This window comes from Ipomoea nil, unplaced genomic scaffold (assembly GCF_001879475.1).
Source record: "Ipomoea nil cultivar Tokyo-kokei standard unplaced genomic scaffold, Asagao_1.1 scaffold2926, whole genome shotgun sequence".
Classification (NCBI taxonomy): Eukaryota; Viridiplantae; Streptophyta; class Magnoliopsida; order Solanales; family Convolvulaceae; genus Ipomoea; species Ipomoea nil.
This window is the reverse complement of record NW_017619354.1, coordinates 2,116,458-2,135,407: the sequence shown is the minus strand read 5'-3', so window position 1 is coordinate 2,135,407 and position 18,950 is coordinate 2,116,458. Positions and strand designations below refer to the sequence as shown.

The 18,950-nt window shown below is 33.2% G+C and overlaps 2 protein-coding genes across 4 annotated transcripts; one reads left to right on the top strand and one right to left on the bottom strand.

Moving 5' to 3' along the window:
- Positions 1-7,353: 7,353 nt before the first annotated feature.
- On the top strand, positions 7,354-12,172 carry LOC109161944 (protein LST8 homolog). 3 transcript variants are annotated; one of them, XM_019310525.1, is made up of 12 exons: positions 7,354-7,686; positions 7,793-7,928; positions 8,434-8,535; positions 8,659-8,771; positions 8,864-8,933; positions 10,319-10,396; positions 10,569-10,685; positions 10,964-11,058; positions 11,236-11,315; positions 11,453-11,512; positions 11,714-11,885; positions 11,940-12,172. In XM_019310525.1, the coding sequence occupies exons 2-11, from the start codon at positions 7,821-7,823 to the stop codon at positions 11,836-11,838; spliced, it is 948 nt and encodes a 315-aa protein (XP_019166070.1). In that variant the 5' UTR covers positions 7,354-7,686; positions 7,793-7,820; the 3' UTR covers positions 11,839-11,885; positions 11,940-12,172. The 3 variants fall into 3 exon arrangements, with proteins under 3 accessions (XP_019166070.1, XP_019166069.1, XP_019166071.1); XM_019310524.1 differs by having other exon boundaries at positions 11,714-12,172; XM_019310526.1 differs by lacking the exon at positions 11,453-11,512 and having other exon boundaries at positions 11,714-12,172.
- A 118-nt stretch (positions 12,173-12,290) lies between these two features.
- LOC109161943 (1-acyl-sn-glycerol-3-phosphate acyltransferase 2-like) lies at positions 12,291-16,800 on the bottom strand. Its single transcript, XM_019310523.1, has 11 exons — positions 16,556-16,800; positions 16,082-16,204; positions 15,738-15,777; positions 15,569-15,642; positions 15,260-15,319; positions 14,731-14,808; positions 14,466-14,624; positions 13,643-13,768; positions 13,067-13,159; positions 12,849-12,935; positions 12,291-12,765 (listed from the first exon to the last, which is right to left on the bottom strand). Exons 1-11 carry the CDS (start codon positions 16,634-16,636, stop codon positions 12,520-12,522), a joined length of 1,167 nt encoding a protein of 388 aa, XP_019166068.1. The 5' UTR covers positions 16,637-16,800; the 3' UTR covers positions 12,291-12,519.
- Positions 16,801-18,950: the final 2,150 nt, after the last annotated feature.

Here is an 18,950-nt window from a genome sequence, read left to right as displayed (position 1 = left end):
GTTTGGTTCATTTTCTGAAAAATGAGTAGAATTGTATAATTAAACATTATAATTATTTACCAGGACTATGCGGTCCAATGGTACCCGGGTTGGACTTTCATTTGGAAGGTTGTGAGTTCAAGCCTCAGTGGAGGCATTATTAGCTCTTTGTGTTTCAATAGGTTGAGAAAGTATATGAACAGGTACTACAATGTAATAGAGCTAGTAGCATTCAAAAAAAAAAAAAATATTTTAATTATTTCATTTAGAATATTACAACATGTATAATAATATAATAATAATTTTAAATATAATAAAAAATAACGAATAATATATCAAAAATATTATGGTGGTGGTGGTGGTGGTAGTGGTAGTGGTGTTATAATAATAATAATAATAATAATAATAATAATAATAATAATAATAATAATAATAATAATAATATAATAATAATAATAATAATATAATAATAATAATAATAATAATAATAATAATCTATATATATATATATATATATATATATATATATATATATATATATATATATATATAAGTAAAATCCTCCTATTTCATTTTCCCGCCCAAACTTTTGTAGTCAAATTAATTAAATATTTTATATTTTATTGGTCAAATACTTAATAAAGCTTATTTGGTAAGAAAATGAAAAATGGAAATTTAGTAATATCAATATTATGAATTAATTAGGAATAAGATTAATTAGGAATATTAATATAATGAATTGATTAGGAATATCAATATAATGAATTGATTAGGGCAATACCTTAAATAAATAAATACACTTTCTTTTTGAAAATTTTTACAAATTTATAATTCTCATATTTTTCACCTATAAATACAATGAGTTGATGACTACAAAAATAATAAGTCTTCATTTTATATTGCATCCCTTTTTTCCCACTAAGTCTTCAGCCTTGATCATTCAGTTCAGTCGAAATTAACGGTAGGTTTAGCATCCGAGTAGTTTGATTGGATTAGATACAATATGTTTTTCATGGTTGTGTTGTCCAAATTTAATACTTTTTTCATCAAAAAGCTATTCATATCATATGCCTAGATTATGATTTATTCTGAATATTTCTACGGTTACTCCAAGTCCATTTCATATATTGATTTTTTTGCTTCTATTGAAGTTTCATTATCATTGATGAAAGGCAGCCTCATTTGAATCTTGCTTTGAGTGGTGTCTACTCCTGCCCGTTTAAAGGGATGCTGAGTGCTGACTCCTCTAATCTCTCTCTTCATTTTTTTGCTATACTGTCATTAGTCAAGAATTTAAAGTGCCACACAATAAAATGTGTTACTCATGGGTGATTGGAGAATGGGGGGTGGTTAAGTGTTTCTGTTGTAATATACACGACAAGATATAGCAGTAATCGCCTTTAATACATCAATTGACTATTATTATATTCTTCTTAGTTCTTTGCGTTGATTATTGAAGTAATCGGACTTCTGAAGTTCTGATTTGTTAAGTTATTTTATTCTCATGGTGCCGATTTTGACAGTTATGAAGTTCATGCTCAATTCCTCATTGTATAGGTCAAAAGTGTATTTATTTTTTGGCGTAATTATGGAATCGCCATAATTACTCCGTAGTAATAATAATAATAATAATAATAATAATAATAATAATAATAATTGGTAATATTATTGTTCAAATATAATATTAAAAATAAAATTAATTTTAATTGGTAATCTATATTCTATATTAATCTATATTTATATTCTATATTAATTATTAAACACAAATCCTCATTTACAAGTTCCCGCCTAAACAATTAATAATAATATGAAAAAATAAAAAAGAATGAAAGGAAGCCGTATGCCCAAACAATTAATAATAATATTGGGAAGAAAATTAATAATAATACGGAAATATGAAAAATAATGGAAGGAAATATTAGTCATATGAATGTTTTCTACACTCTGAAAAATGAAAAAGAATTAATAAGCAGTATAAGGAAAATAATCATTAAGATATTTTACTATTAATCTTTTACGGAAGATTTTGCGTAAAAATAGAATAGAATTGGTTATTTATAATTTAGCCTTATTTTACTATTAATCTTTAAGAAAAATTCCGCGTAAAAAATGTAATTGAATCGGTTATTAATAATTTATCTTTATTTTACTATATTAATCTTTAAGAAAAATTTTGTGTAAAAAAAATGTAATAGAATCGGTTATTAATAATTTAGCTTTATTTTACTATTAATCTTTAATGAAGATTTTGTTAAAAAATAAAATAGAATTAATTATTAATTAATTTAAATTAAAATTAAAGTGCATATATTTTCCTATTCGTAATACAATTTTACTTATTATTTTACAAAATTTTTAAATAATAATTGGTAATATTATTGTTCAATTATAATAAAAACTTGAATTTTAATTGGTAATCTATATTCTATATTAATTAATAAAAATAATAACATACTTTACAAGTTCCCGCCTAAACAATTAATAATAATATGAAAAAAAAAATAGAAATGAATGGAAGGAAGCCGTACGCCAAAACAATATAGAATAATATTGGGAAGGAAATTAATAATAATATGGAAAAATGAAAATGAATGGAAGGAAATGTTAGTCATGGGAATTTTTTCTACACTCTAAAAAATGGAAAAGAATCCATAAGCAGTATAAGAAAAAGAATCATTAAGATATTTACTATTAATCTTTTAGGAAAGATTTTGCATAAAAAAAATAGAATAGAATTAGTTATTAATAATTTAGCCTTATTTTACTATTAATCTTGAAGAAAAATTATGCGTAAAAAAATGTAATAGAATCGGTTATTAATAAGTTAGCTTTATTTTACTATTAATCTTTAAGGAAGATTTTGCTTAAAAAATGAAATAGAATCAATCTATCTATATATCTATATATCTATATATATATAATTAAAAACAAAATCATTCTAATTCATTTTCCCGCCCGAACTTTTGTAGTAAAGCTTATTTGGTAAGTAAATCTCAAATGAAAATTAAATAAAATCTATTAATTCGTAAATAATAATAATAATCCAAACAAAACTATATAGAAATTAAAATTAAAATTAAAAAAAATAAGAAGAAGACAAAGGTGGCTCCCCTTTGTAAATGATGTGGGATCATTTTGATCCCACATTAAAAATGTTTGGAAAGATGAGCTCTTGAGCTCCTCTATATATATATAAGAGGATCATTGCTTCTCTTACAAACATATAATTGCTTGCCCATCAATGTGGGCAAGTATTGCGAAGTCCAAAGACTGTTTTTTTTTTTAGTACTATTGATCCGACAAATTATGTTGTGTCACCGTGTCCACCTTGCAAAGTAGACACAGTTAAAAAATAGTTTATAATTATGAATATATAGTTCTATAATTATAAACATAGTGTTGTGAACATAATTATAAACATATAATTATGTAATTATGAATATAGAGATTCAATAAGTGTAAATATGAAATTCAAAAATTATGAATATATATCCAAACAAAACGATATACAAACATTTATTACAACAACAACAACAACAACAACAACAATAATAATAATAATAATAATAATAATAATAATAATAATAATAATAATAATAATAATAATAATAATAATAATAATAATCATAATCATCATCATCATCATCATCATCATCATCATCATCATCATCATCATCATCATCATTCAAACAAAACGATATACAGAATAAAATTAAAATTAAAACAAAAAATTAAGAAGAAAGACAAAAAGAAGCCACGGGCTCCCCGTTGTAAATGATGTTGGATCATTTTGATCCCAATTGAAAATGTTTGGAAAAGGAGCTCTTGAGCTCCTCTATATAATTGCTCCTCTTACAAATATAATTGTTTGTCCATCAATGTGGACAAGTATTGAGAAGTCCAAAGGCAAATATTTTATTTTTTGAGTACTATTGGCACGTCAAATTATGTTGTGGAATCGTCTCCACCTAGCAAGGTAGACATATTTTTAAAATTGCTCATAATTATGAATATATAGTTCAAAAATTATGAATATATAGTTCTAAAATTATGAACATAGTGTTGTGAACATAATTATGAATATATAGTTATGTAATTATGAATATAGAGATTCAATAATTCTAAATATGAAGTTTAAAAAGTATGAATATATAACTTTATAATTATGAACATATAGTTTAGTAATTATGAACATAGAGTTTTGTAGTTTTTTTTTTTTTTTTTTTTTGAAAGAGTTTTGTAGTTGTGAATATAGAGTTCAATAATTATGAATATGAAGTTCAAAGAGTATGAATATTTAGCTTTATAATTATGAATATATAGTTCAGTAATTATGAACATAGAACTGTGTCCACATTGCAAAGTGGACACATTTCCACAGCATAACTATTCGATTCACCGTGTTACATGTAGTATCTGTTCATATAAACTTTCTCAACCTATTGAAGCCCAACATTTCAAAAGGCTCTTATTTAAGAAACCTTATTTTAATGGCTTCATATTTTAGTTTTTTTTTTATATATAAATTTATTAGGGGGTTTGGTTAAGTTTAACCCAAAATGTATGTGTTGTTTTAGTTTTTAGCCGTTTGGAGCAAATTGCTAAGTTAATAAATAATATTTTTAGTTATTTGATTAAATATAAAATATTAAACAAACGAATTTCTTAGAATTTTGGTGAATTTGCCAAATAATCAAATTACAACAAAAAACAACAACAACAACAACAACAACAATAATAATAATAATAATAACAATAATAATAACAATAATAATAATAATAATAATAATAATAATAATAATAATAATCCAAACAAAACTATATACAACATAAAATTAAAATTAACAAAAAAATAAAAATAAATAAAACAAAGGGGAGCCACATGCTCCCTTTGTAAATGATGTGGGTTCATTTTCATTCCAAATTGAAAATGTTTGAAAAGATGAGCTCTTGAGCTCCTCTATATAAGAAGTACAAACATAATTGTTTGCCCATCGATGAGGCGAGTATTGAGAAGTCAAAAGGTTCTTATTTGAGAAACCTTAGCTTTGTCTTCTTATTTTAGTTTTATTTATTTATTATTTATTATTTATTAGTGGGGGTTATGAAAGATTAACTCAAAATGTATGTGTTGTTTTAGTTTTTAGCAGTTTGGAGCAAATTACTTAGTTATTAAATAATATTTTTGGTGTTTTGATTAAAGATAAATTGTTAAAATGGCGAATTTTTCAATAATAATAATAATAATAATAATAATAATAATAATAATAATAATAATAATAATACGATATACAAAATAAAATTAAAATTTTTTAAAAAAATAAAAAGAAGATAAAAGGGAGTCATGGGCTCCCTTTGTAAATGATGTAGGATCATTTTGATCTCACATTGAAAATGTTTGGAAAGAGGAGCAATGCTCCTCTTACAAACATAATTGCTTGCCCATCAATGTAGGAGAGTAACCTGGAGGGTGTGGTTGAGTGTAAGGAACTCATCCATCGTTAACCAAAGGTCAAGAGTTCATCCTTGTATTTGGGAATGGAGCAGCCTTAAATCTCTAAGCCAGCTGTCTCACCCAAAAGATGTGCTTACAATTTAGCGAGGGGATTAGTCACTGTGTCCGACGGTGGAAATCCTGGGTTTACCAAAAAAAAAAAAAATCAATGTGGGGAAGTATTCAGAAGTCCAAAGTATCTTCTTCTAATCATTGCATTTTAATTAAAAATGGAATGGAAATTAAAAATTGGAGGAAAATATTCCAATAATAATATTCTACATTATCAATAGTAAATGCATATTTTAAACAATAGTAAAGGTAAATAAAAATGGAACGGAAATATTTCAATAATAATATCTACATCATCAATTAAAAATGGAAAGTTAGGTAAAAGTCATTTGATATTTTAATTGACTGAAAATAAAAAAGAATAATTGGCTGAAAAATGAATATGATATTACGAATTGACTGAAAAGATAAAAGGATAACTAATTGAGTGATATTCTACCATTATATATTTTCATCCAAGTAACACGTCCTGATGGAGAAGATGTTAGCTCTAGACGAAGATGAACACGATTGTGTTGTCACTACCAATGTCGTCTACAAAGAGGTTTCAATAATGTGTAAATATAATTGGTGATATTATTTTTTTTTTTAAAATGAAAAAATTGATATATATCTAGACAAAAAGATATATCTTCCATACAAATGAATAAAGATAGCAATTCATTTATATAACTGAGTTGTTAGAGAACGAGCACATTTGCCTAATGTATGAAAATAGTAAACAATGATAAATAAAATTTTTAAAATTATAGGACCGCATGCGTACATCTAGACATTAGCTATTAATTTGAGCCATTATTTGCACAAATTCAAGCAATGATAACATCAAAATATATAAACGATTCAAATTATATATGTTTAATTGCACTATATAATATTTGATGTTCTAATTTAAATAATTATATATCGATTTATATTTTCTTAATATATTACAACAAATCCATTCCGTGCATCGCACGGGTGCAAATACTAGTAATAATAATAACAACAACTAGTGGTGGTATGACGGTGGTAGCAATGGTGGTGGTGGTGATGATTGGTGGCGGTGGTATGGTGGTGGTGGTGGCGGCGACGACGATGGTTGCGGTGGTGGTGGCGGCGACGGTGGTTGCAGTGGTATGGTCGTGGTGGTGGCGACGTCGGTGGTGTGATGGTGGCAGTGGTTGCGGTGGTGGTGACGGCGGTGGTGGTGGTGGTGTGATGGCGGCGGCGGTGGTGGTGGTGGTGTGATGGTAGCGGTGTGGTGGCAGTGGTATGGTGGTGGTGGCGGTGGCGGTGGTGGTGTAATGGTGGTGGTGGTGTGGTGGTGGCGGTGGTATAGTGGTGGTGGCGGTGGCGGTGGTATGGTGGTGGTGGTGGTGGTGGCGACAGTGGTTGCGGTGGTAGTGGCGGCGACGGTGATTGTAGTGATGGTGGTGTGGTGGCGGTGGTATGGTGGTGGTGGTGGTAGTGGTGGTGGTGGTGGTGGTGGTATGGTGTTGATGGTGGTAGTGGTTGCAGTGGTATGGTGTTGGTGGTGGTGGTGTGGTGGCGGTGGTTGCGGTGGTATAGTGGTGGTGGTGGCGACTGTGATGGTGGTGATGGTGGTAATGAGGTGGTGGTGGCATGGTGTTGATGATGTTGGTGTAAAAGTTGGAAAATGACTTCCCAAAAAAAAGGGAAAGTCATTTTCCTCCAAAACAAGCCTATTTTCCAAAGTCAACGGAAAATGATTTCCGTTGACTTAATTTTCCAAGCACATCCAAACAATGGAAACTTGGAAAATGATTTCCAGAACTCATTTTCCAGGTTTCCAAACACACCCTTAATTTATCCCTCGGGGGGTGTGGGGTCGAGGGAAATGAATATGTATGCTCCCACTCCGAACATTGCCGAAGCAGCAGCAATTCAGCAAAGAGGTCTCTCCTCCGCCCGCCCCGATCCTTCCAAGCGGCGCTACACCTCCATAACCACCTCGTTTTGCCGTCTATATCTCTGCAATTGAAGCATTGTTCACAAGTCTTAAGCTTTTCTCTTCTTCCCTGCTATGGGATATATCCGCTCCTCCGGCATCACTCTGCATCTCGTACAAAAATCCCATAAAACAAAACCCTAGTACCCACCTTCGCCACTAAATGATCACAACCACGCAGCTGTCTAAGGTAAATGGGAAATGGAAACGGGAAACCATGTTGTTCTACCCTTTTTCTCTGATTTGCCGAAATGTCATTTTTTTTTTTTTTTTTTTTTTTTTCCGATTGTACGCAGACTAACAAATAGGAGAAAAGGATCGAAGATGACACAACCATCGGTTGTGCTTGCAACAGCTAGCTATGATCACACTATTCGGTTTTGGGAAGCGAAGAGTGCCCGCTGTTTTCGGACTATCCAATACCCTGAATCAGTAAGTCCTCTTTAGCCCTTCCTCCACTACACAATGGAATTCTGGCCATTTTGATGGTATAAATCTTTTATGTTATTGGCTTAACTGCTTCTCCAAATCAGCTCAGTTAGTATTTGGATATGACATTTCAGTGAAAATGCAATGTATGCAATCTGAGCATTGCTATGTATGTGAATTTAAATGAATTGGGCATGATAGAAGGATAATGAACTGTAGCATTTTCATATCTTTGTTCATGGTTCATAACAATCTCTCATCTTGCTTATAATGTAGCACATTGCTAGAAGTTAAAAATAAAAACTTTTCAATGCCTCTGGTTTGAGACCTTTTAACAGGATGAGATCTGGTTTGACTGCTGGAAAACAAGAAAACATATGCTATGTTTTCTTCTTGTCACCTTAGTGAAGAAAAAGTTGTGAAGTGTAGGAATAGAGTATTTGGATTTAACTATCTTTTTCATTTTCTAACTGAAAATATCTGTTTTTTTTTTTTAATGGCATTATAGCAAGTCAACCGGCTTGAGATTACCCCAGACAAGCATTTCCTGGCTGCAGCAGGCAACCCTCACATTCGATTGTTTGACATCAATTCAGACCGTCCTCAGCCTGTAAATTTCTTGATATTCTCACATTCTTTTCTTTTTTCTTTTTTTCTTCTCTCATCCATTTAGTTCTAAGTATATATAAACATGTGTTCATTTGAATTGGCTGATTTATTCTTTCTTTGGCAGATACAAAGCTTTGATTCACACACTAACAATGTTATGGCAGTTGGATTCCAATGTGATGGAAATTGGATGTATTCTGGTTCTGAAGATGGCACAGTAAAGATTTGGGATTTGAGGTACTTTTCAAATATAAATCAAGCACATGGCCTGTATTTGATTTCTTATTCTGTTTTCAATGATCTCTCTATACATGTCTTTTGAAAAACAGGGCACCGGGTTTTCAGAGGGAATATGAAAGTCGTGCAGCGGTCAACACAGTTGTTTTGCACCCAAATCAGGTTTTCTACTATAGTTTCATGTTTGATGAATTAGTTTTACTGAATTTATGATATCAAGGTTGTAAAAGGCGCTAGGCGCTCATTGGGCGGTGGATTGGTGCCTAGGTGCCATGGTTCCTTAATAATTTTTTTTTAATAAAAAAATAAAACAATAAAGCCTAACCCTAGCCCAAACCCAAACTCTCCAAAGACAAAATCTTAGCCTAATTTCAAGTCCCAAAAATTCATATTTCCACCAATGAAGCACTACCATCTCTCTTCAACTTCAACAACAGCAATGAGTAGATGATTTCCAAGCGGTGATAGCGAGATGCAATGATGGGCTTTGACACGCGAAGGAAATCCAACCGTCCGACAAGGTGAGGGGCTTTGCGAAGGCGATTGGGGGTGACTATGATATGAGTTAGAAATTTGGCTTCGTGTCACAGGTCTATGGCTAACGGAAGATGACGATATACCTATGGTGAAAGAAGAGAGGAATGAATGAGCAGAGGCTAGAGGAAGAAAACCTCCTTTTTATTTTATTCAAATTCAAATTCAAATTCCGGCTTGTCAATTATAAATAAATTCTCAGTAATGCTAATTGAGGGTGCGAACTCCAATGAAGGCAGCAGTGACGCAGAGGAAATTTGACCGACTTGGCTGACTAGTTGGTCAACTTGGCCGACTAATCGGACGGCCTCCTACATCAGAATATGCATCAACCTACGTGCGCCTAGTGCCTAGGCCGATTTTTGCAACACTGTATGATATTTTTTAATATATATCTGAGTTTACACAGTTACACTTAACAGGGATGGGAATCAATTTTGATTTTCACTGTTATCAGTGAAATGACTGTTTTTGTTCTATTTTTCTGAGCTTTCTGCTATGCTCATTGAGGTTCTTTTTGGAACTATAAAAATTGGATGGATTTTGCAACTAGTGTCCATTTTCTTCAAACAGCAGAATGTAACAGACTAACAGATACAACCTTTTGTTGTTCTTTAAAATGGCTTTTATCAAGGTCTGAAGTCCAAGGTTGAGCACTTGACCATGATACCAATCCCAACTCCTTAGTTAAATACCTATACAAATAAACAAAAGTTTGAATCTCTTATTTGGAAAAGTTGATTAGGTTCACAGATCAATTCAAGGGTTATAATTTTTTGAAATAATATTAATTTATTTAACATGGCAAAATGCATGTCTATTCCTTTCTTTCAAGATAGTTTGCAAAAGGCATATGAGTGTGCCTTCCATATCCTTTTCTAGTCCTTTAAAAGAAAAACCTTAACACTTATTCCATTCTTTAGGATGATATCTGATCTTTCTAAATTTAGTTCAGAAACTATAAATTGGAATTCTCCTGTGTATGCAATTTCATTATCTACTATGCTTTGCAGACTGAGCTGATATCTGGTGACCAGAATGGAAATATTCGAGTTTGGGACTTGACAGCTAATTCATGCAGCTGTGAATTGGTATGTTGAGTTTTGTTTTTTGTCATTCATATGTTACTGAACTTGTGGATTCTGGCAAAATTATTACTGAAAAAACTGTTGACTTGGGGACCTCATTTTTAGTAGTGGAATTTATCAGCCGAGTCATATAATTTAGTGCAAATTTTTGCTTATATGCTTTTTTGAACTTTAGGTTCCAGAGGTGGATACCGCAGTCAGGTCTTTGACTGTAATGTGGGATGGAAGCTTGGTTGTGGCTGCAAATAATCATGGAACATGTTATGTTTGGCGTCTATTGCAGGGAACCCAGGTTACCACCTTGTCCCCCCATCTTAATTTATCAGTACTATGTTAAAGATTTTCAAATCTCATATTTCTTTAATATCGGCTCTGCCTAGTGGTAGAATAAAACTGGATCTTCATCTTTTAAACTGGGAATTGGATCAAGTTTGCTCTTTCAGTATTGGACTTTTCTTGTATTGGCACTTCATAATTAAGATTTTCACCTTCACATCTTTCTTTGTAGCTGATTACCTAATAGGCAAATAAACATGATCAAATTTTCATTAAACTACACTACTACTGCAGACTATGACCAACTTTGAGCCCCTTCATAAATTACAAGCACATGATGGATACATCCTCAAATGTCTCCTTTCCCCGGAGTTGAGTGAGCCTCACCGGTTAGACTTTCATGCTTATTCTTTGCTTTGCTTATATTTCTTTGAAAATTGAAATTTTAGGTAAATACTATACTGCCACCCTCAAATAAGGGTGCTTTTAGCCTATTAGGATAGGATGTTGGAATTATTTGTTTTGTTTTCCAATATTTTTTCCCTCCCTGAAATGGTAATCTGCAGGTATCTGGCCACAGCATCTTCTGATCATACTGTCAAGATATGGAATGTGGATGGATTTACCTTGGAGAAAACTCTCATAGGTACATACCAAATTAATGTGGTTCTTTTTCTTCGATTTTTTATGTTAAATCTCTAATGCCCTCATTCTCTTATTTCACTACCCATAAGATTCTTCATAAAGTCAAATGTGATATTTCTTATTTGGATGCATTTTTAGGACATGAACGCTGGGTCTGGGACTGTGTTTTCTCTGTCGATGGTGCTTTTCTAATCACAGGTACCTTACCTGTTTGGTTTTCTGAATCACAAATTATTGATCTGAGAATGCTTGATCAATCTTGGGGTGACTTATCACCATATTTGTGTGCTTTGTAGTTTGTAACTAGCTGACATGTCTAGCTTTCCGATTTCAAACATTATAATGCTGAACCCAATCTCTAGTACACGCTAAAATAATCACAACCTTCAAATTTTGCAGCTTCTTCCGACACAACAGCGAGATTATGGTCCGTGTCTGGTGGCAAAGAAATCAAAGTATACCAGGGACATCACAAGGCAGCTGTGTGTTGCGCTCTCCATGACGGGCCCGAACCCTCTAGCTAGCTAGCTCATCCATCAATTATGTGGTTTTCAGATGATTTGGTAAACTGGCAAAGAATATTTTGTCCATGTCAACCAGCAAGATAATGGGCCTGACTGAACTAAACCCTCTTTGATTCTTGGAAGTATTCTTTAATCTTACAGGTACCTGGAGCCTGGAGGGGTGTTTTACACTTGTACTTGTGCAGTATGCTCATCAACTTTCTATACTAGTTTTCAGATCATTGCTTGATTTCTAGAGTTTTATTTCGTCGTACGAGCACGACTTAAAAGAGATGATTCTAGATTCATTAATCTCCTTGTAAGCATGGTTAAGGAATAAAATCAATTTCTTGAATTGTATATTACTATAATGAGACACCAAGAGAGAATGGAATGGAATGGAATTATTACTCCTACATGTTCTCTGCAGAAATGGAAGAAAATGTGTTGCTTACAGGATGAATTAATAAATGTAAAGTAAAATCTGTATCTCAAATGCTTAAAATCACAAACGTGGTGGTCATATTGGGCAGCAAGACAAGTTGAGAGAGAGACACAGAAACAACTCAACTCAACTCAGTACACAATAATAGAGATTACATAATACATACATCATGTTCAACTTCAACTTTGGAAATCCAGGGAGGAGAGGAGAGGGGAGGGGTCATAACTATCTGAGAGAAAGACAGAAATAAAGATGGATCACTGCTCTTTTCGTTTTCTACTGTCTGATGCAACTTGATTACTGGTGTTTGTACTTGCGGGTGCAACTTTTGCGGGCACCGATCGCTCAGCCTGAGAGAATTTAATCAGTATCTGCATGAGAATTGTAACAACTCCCAGGAGAGCTGCTGAAATTGATAGGCCTTTCCATGACGATAGAAGCCCCGAAGACTGGAAGAATTTTACCGCTCCTAGAATTAGCAGACATGCCCACGACACAACCACCTATATATATTTTTCCCCGAAGAAGAAAATTAGCATATGCAACCTCCTATATCATACATATGGAGCACTGGCAAGTATCTTACCACAAGTGATTTCACTGGCCTGCCAAGATCTCGCTCCAGCTCTTGTCCAAAGGTGTCTTCAGCATTATGTTTATCCAATAAATTGTCCTGCTTATTATTGGAATGAATAAGAAGGTTACTCCAAAAACCAATACATAACCAGTTTCCATGCATTAAGTCTCCTCTATTGCTTTGGAGGAAAAAAAAAAAAAAAATACAATAAGAAAGAGAGGGTAAACCTTTGCCACAAAGGCATCCCTACACCACTGAGCAACATCATCATCATTTTCTGGCAGATCCTTCATTAAGTGTCGCTTGAGGTGAACATGGACCTGCACCGTTTAATAATAATAGTAATACTAACCCCAAAGTATTTGAGTACTTACAGGATAAGTTCTTATGATCCTATTAACCAAATATATGTCAATAAAGATATTAAGCATAATTTATAATTGCAATAAAGTTGACCAGGAGATCAAATCACATTATTCCAATCTTCTAACTTGCAGGATAATGGGCTATGTGACATCATAAAGTTATCCAAGTTCAATACACCCAACACCAACCCCCGATTGTCAAATGAGAGAAAGTATCTCAGGAAAGAATGGAGGCCTATGTGCACCATATAAACCAATAGGGCCTAAAGCCAAGCAGCCCAACGTACAAAATCAAATCTCTGAGTAAATCCTTATAGCCCGACCAACAGTTTGGTCAAGATTGCTCAGTATAGATTTGAATTCCTAATTGTTCATATCTTTCAGAAACAGTAAATTGATTTAAAGATAACATCAAACTTCTTAGATTGTTTGGCTTACCACAGAGGATTTCCCCTTGAAAATCCGTAGCATTGTTGGTGGTGGAGAACTCTTAGGAATGGCTACTGTCATCTCATATATTGCAGGAACAAATGATCGCATGTGACTTACCGCCGTAACAAAACCCTGAAATGAATGCACGAATACCAAAAAAAAGACTTCTTCAAACCAATATGAATCAGACGTAACATCAAGCTAGAAATAGAAAGAACAAATGAAAGACTTCAATTTAAGCAACACAATAGAAAAACTAAAACACAATAAAGCATCTTGTAAAGCATTGATACAAGGAAAACTTTTTCAAACATCAAAAACTTAAAAAAAAAATAAATAAATAAAAAATCAAAGACTTCAACACAACAGAAGAAATAAAAGAACGCATTTGGACAGTAACCTTATGTCTGAAGCAATCAAGATATCAAATTCAGGACGCCAGTTCCCATGCCTAACATTTCTGAAGATCTCATCTCAAAGAAGCATTTTTGACCTCACAAAACAATCTGCCAACCTCAACCATTACCGCCAAACAAAAAATACAACATGGGGACACATCTATTAATGCTTTATAGAAACCAACAATGACGGACCAGACCTCAGTCATGAAATCTTCATCTTTGGGTCCAGTGCACATCTTTGTGCAAAGTTACACCAGATAATCAAAGTTCAAATAGATACATATATTACAAACACAAATGAACTGAGGCAATATACATGAATCTGGGACATCACAAAATTTGGGATTACATAGAGAATACACTGTATAACAAAAGCAAGATGGAAAAAATCTTCTTTGGAGGTAAGAAACTATAAAGTCTATAATCACCTTAGTACGAGGAATTAAAACATTTCTTGGAACAGGTAAGCCTGTTGAGGTAGCATACTCTTGAGCAGCTAAAAGCTTTGCCTGTGTGAAGCGAGTACCTTCAACAAAAAGTGCCAACCAAAAAGGCAGTGGATAATCACGTAACTGTTGAAGACCTGACTGCAGTAAGATCCCACAAAGTTCCATTAGGAGACTCCAAATCAAAACCAAGAAACTGAGTACAGCAAATAAACATATATGCCTGCAACTCACTTTTTAGTCATACCTTTAATGTAGTTTCATCCTTGGCCCAACTTCTTTCAAGGAAAAGATACTCAGAAAACCACATGGACCATCCAATAACCTGAAAATTTGCAAAGAAATTATGGTGAGCATTTCAGTATACTTCTAAATCTGTTTAATCATTACAAGTGAATAGCAGATGGGATAACAGTATACTCTTTTGCAACATGATTCTCACAGCATACGAACAAAATGGGCTAAAGTTTAGTCGCCTTAGCAAAGAAGCTATGTAGTACTTGATTTTCTTCATCCATTGAATTTAAAGAATTTCATTATACTGATTTAAATACAGAAGGACAATAAAGGCTTCATCCCTCCATAGGGAGCATCAGCCAAAGATAAATACAATAACATTATAACTGCAGAGATCCAAGTCTCCTACAGTTGGGGTTTAAATTCAAGATTCATAACTTGTACAAATAATGGAGGACATCAGAGCTCTATATAGAGAGCTTCACTCCACCAACTAGTACAGTTGAGACAAGCTGAATGGAGGTTCACAAAAAACTTACTGGAAGGAGTTTGGATGATTTCTTCATTACAGCTAATGTGCTACCAAGGCAACCTGATCGCTGAAATCAAAATATTCAAGGTTAGCTCAAGAGCAATCTAATTTGATATTAGTGGGTGCATATATGAGCATATACTCACTTTTTCAGGCATACATACACACATTGATATGCTTAAAGAATGAAACATGTACATGGATGTATACAAATAACATATACACAAATATTTACACAATTGCACAAAGTATATAAACAAGCACAGCAAGATTAAATCAGAGGCATAAATTAACTAAAGCAAAATACAAAACAAACCTGAGCTAACACCCATCCAACAAGCCAATCTATGTCACTTTTGTGATTTGATATTACAAGAGCATGTTCTTTACCTGGAAAAGTTAACAGTGCATGTCAACAACCACTCACCACAAAACATGTTAACTTTTACATATAAGCTTCTGCATTAACCAAAATAAAAGCTCACCCATCAGTTTAACTGTCTCGGGGTCTGTGTATAATTTAACCTGCAACAAGAATATTTCAAATATGACAAATAGAACTACCCAAGTATATAAACACAGATAAGGAAGAAAGATAAAAAGCAATAAATGAAAATTAATATTTTGTTCTTATTGCAAGTAAATTTAATGTATTATTACCATTTTCAGTTGCACAAATTATAGGAAACAAATGCGACCACAAAAAGGGCACATCATTTCAAATTTTCAACCAAAAGTGGCACATTATGGCAATTTATGGGTAAGTTGTAACATACTGCACATTATTAGCAAAGATTGCTACTGAGAAGTGTGGGAATTCAATCATTACCTTGACACCCGCCCACCAATCAACAAGCCAAATGAGCTCAAGCCACAACAGTTCTGCAAACACCCTGTTAATCCTCCTGTATGTGTTCTTCGACAATGGCCGTATAAGAACAAAGCATATAGCCTGCCAATTATTTTCAAAATTAATAATAACAACAATAACAACAGAGCCTATTAACTCAAGCAATATTGTTGCATAACCAGAAAAGCATCATTCTACAAAGTAACTGAATGAAATTATCTCATTAAAAAAAAACTAAGAAAATTAATTAATTAAAACACACACACACACACACACACAGAAAGTATCGAACAAAATTACTCCATAAATCCTGAATTCTCGTCCTAGCAGAGTGAAGCCACAAAAGACTCCTATTACTTAGATTTAGGATAAGCTCAATCAAAGCATGAAACATCAAAAACCCCAGACACAGGCTGAAACGGCGAAATCTTTTGTGTAAAGATAATTTAATACCTGAATGAGATTGGTGAAGAGACCCGAGATAAAAAAGAGAACGCCCAACGGGACGATAACAGCTGCAGCTGCAATCGCCATGGCCGAGCTCCCAAAACTCAACCGAAAATCACTACTTGTGTGTGTAAGTATAGAAGCAGATTTACATGCGCAGATGATACGGCGGATTTAAAGATACATGACGAAATGAATTACTCACTCCGTAATTTTCTTTTCTGCTTTTTCTCTACTCTACCTGAATAAAATATTTAATTTCACCTCGAAACTTCGAATTTATGTTTTAACTTTGCGTCCTTCAAGTTTTTAATATTCTGATTCCATCCTAGGATGACAATTTCAATCCGCCTCGAGAATAACCACCCGAATTCATCCCGCATGGATTAAGTTTTTGGATGATAGTCGGTGGTGAGTCAGGAGTGGATTTTAAAAAATAAATTCATAGTAGGTCAAGTTAGATTCGAGTTCTATGTATAAAATTGATCTAGAACTCTATTCGACTCACTATGCGTGTGTGTATATATATATATATATATATATATATATATATATATATATATATATATATATATATGTTATAATAATAAAATAAGTAGGGGAAATGGCACTTTTTCCCCCTATGTTATATACTTATAGCACTTTTTCCCCTTCAATTATTTATGTAAGCACATTAGCCCCCTCAATTATTTTAAAAGTGGTGGTTTTCTCCCCTAATATATTAAATTGACATTTCTACCTTTAAAGTAAACATTTTATTTATTTTACTTCTCCAACAAATTATTGCGTATATGTAGCGATTACCACGGTTCGGTTCGAACTGAACCAGACACTATAGCAATCGAATTAAAAGTTTTCAGTTATGATTCAGATCTAGAACCCAATATTTGGATTTCAATTTATTAAATTTAAGAATAAAAAAAAAAAAACTGGATCATGAACCGACGGTTCCGGATCCCTTCGCGATTTTGAACCGTCTTTATTTTAAAATTTTATTTTTTATTTTAAAATAGTTTAAATTCAACAATAAATGTATTTTATTTTTTCAGTTTGGAACATGAACCGCCCATTCCAGTTCGTGATTTTAATAAACTCTAAATATCGTGTTTTGATTATAAATTGTAATTGGAATATTTTGGTTTGGTTACTATAGTATCTGGTTTGAACCAAATTATAGTAATAATTTATTGGAGAATAAAAATAAATGAAATATTTATTTTAAGGGTAAATATGTCCATTTAACATTTCAGGGGGAAAAAGAGCCACTTAAATAATTGAGGGGGAAAAAGTGCTATAAGTATATAACATAGGGGGAAAAAGTGCCATTTTCCCAAATAAGTATTAATATGTAATTATTTATATCGCTTAACCATAAAATCTTTGATTTAAAAGTGCGATTTTAGTCCTTCAAGTTAACACACATGACACAACCACCCCATTCTTCCTTATTGAATGGGGGCAATTTAGGTAGTTCAATAAAATATCTCAAACATAACTTTTGTATCCCTCAAAAAGGATATTTTAGGAGTGATGTAAAACTTTGTAAATTAACACAAAAATATAAAATATATTAAAAAGAGAATGAAAGTGTAAAGTCCACAATAGATCAAATAAGGATACAATTAGGGTACAGAAGAAAAAGTCACCGGGATTTTCGGTTGTGCTTTATGAAAGGTCATGATAGATTGATAGTTGATAGTTGGCGGGAATCTTTTCATGGGTCGTCCATTCAAAAATCTGTTAAATAACTGTCATTCTAATATAGTGCTTCACTTTGGTAAATAAGGATTTTAGGAAAATAATTAAAAGATTAATGAATTAATTACTTAATGCTCTCTCGGTCGTGTGCCGTGTGGTTTCTTCCCGTTTCCATGACGGGCGGTTTCTTTCGTTTCTCTTTCGTGATTTTTGTGGTGGGTGGCGGTTTTCTACATGAATGGCGGTGCTTGGCGGGCTTTCATTACCTTTTAAGGGAGACTGGGGGAGGATGTTGTTTTGTGGTCATATCTGATAGGTTTATTCTCTCTTTAGCGGTGTGTGCACTAGATCCTGTTAGCGTGATGGCGTCGACATCTCAATCAATTCTAGAGGGGTGCGCTACGCTATCCCTTGAGGAGGAGAAGTATGGCGGGCTGTTGGTGGGTCGTCTCCTGACGGATAAGCCGGTCAAGTTTCCGGTGGTTAGGGACATGATGGCGGGCGTTTGGCGTCCGGGAAAGGGGGTCACCATTAAGGAACTTCAACACAACTTATTCGTATTCCAGTTCTACCATGAATTTGACCTAAAGCGAGTGGTGGAGGATGGACTGTGGTCGTTTGAGCAAAATTTGCTGCTGGTGAAACGAGTGGAGGATAAGCAGTCGCCGCTTGATGTAGTCCTGTCGCATGCAGAATTTTGGGT

What these genes read in the sequence shown, in the direction of transcription:
- LOC109161944 (XM_019310525.1), top strand. Translation starts at nt 7,821, where the DNA reads ATGACACAACCATCGGTTGTGCTTGCAACAGCTAGCTATGATCACACT. An exon ending in GTAAAGATTTGGGATTTGAG is followed by an intron (nt 8,772 to 8,863) that starts GTACTTTTCAAA and finishes TTTGAAAAACAG; the next exon opens with GGCACCGGGTTTTCAGAGGG. An exon ending in GAGTTGAGTGAGCCTCACCG is followed by an intron (nt 11,059 to 11,235) that starts GTTAGACTTTCA and finishes GGTAATCTGCAG; the next exon opens with GTATCTGGCCACAGCATCTT.
- LOC109161943 (XM_019310523.1), bottom strand. Translation starts at nt 16,636, where the DNA reads ATGGCGATTGCAGCTGCAGCTGTTATCGTCCCGTTGGGCGTTCTCTTT. An exon ending in TTGGATGGGTGTTAGCTCAG is followed by an intron (nt 15,320 to 15,568) that starts GTTTGTTTTGTA and finishes TTTTGATTTCAG; the next exon opens with CGATCAGGTTGCCTTGGTAG. An exon ending in AATCATCCAAACTCCTTCCA is followed by an intron (nt 14,809 to 15,259) that starts GTAAGTTTTTTG and finishes GCAAATTTTCAG; the next exon opens with GTTATTGGATGGTCCATGTG.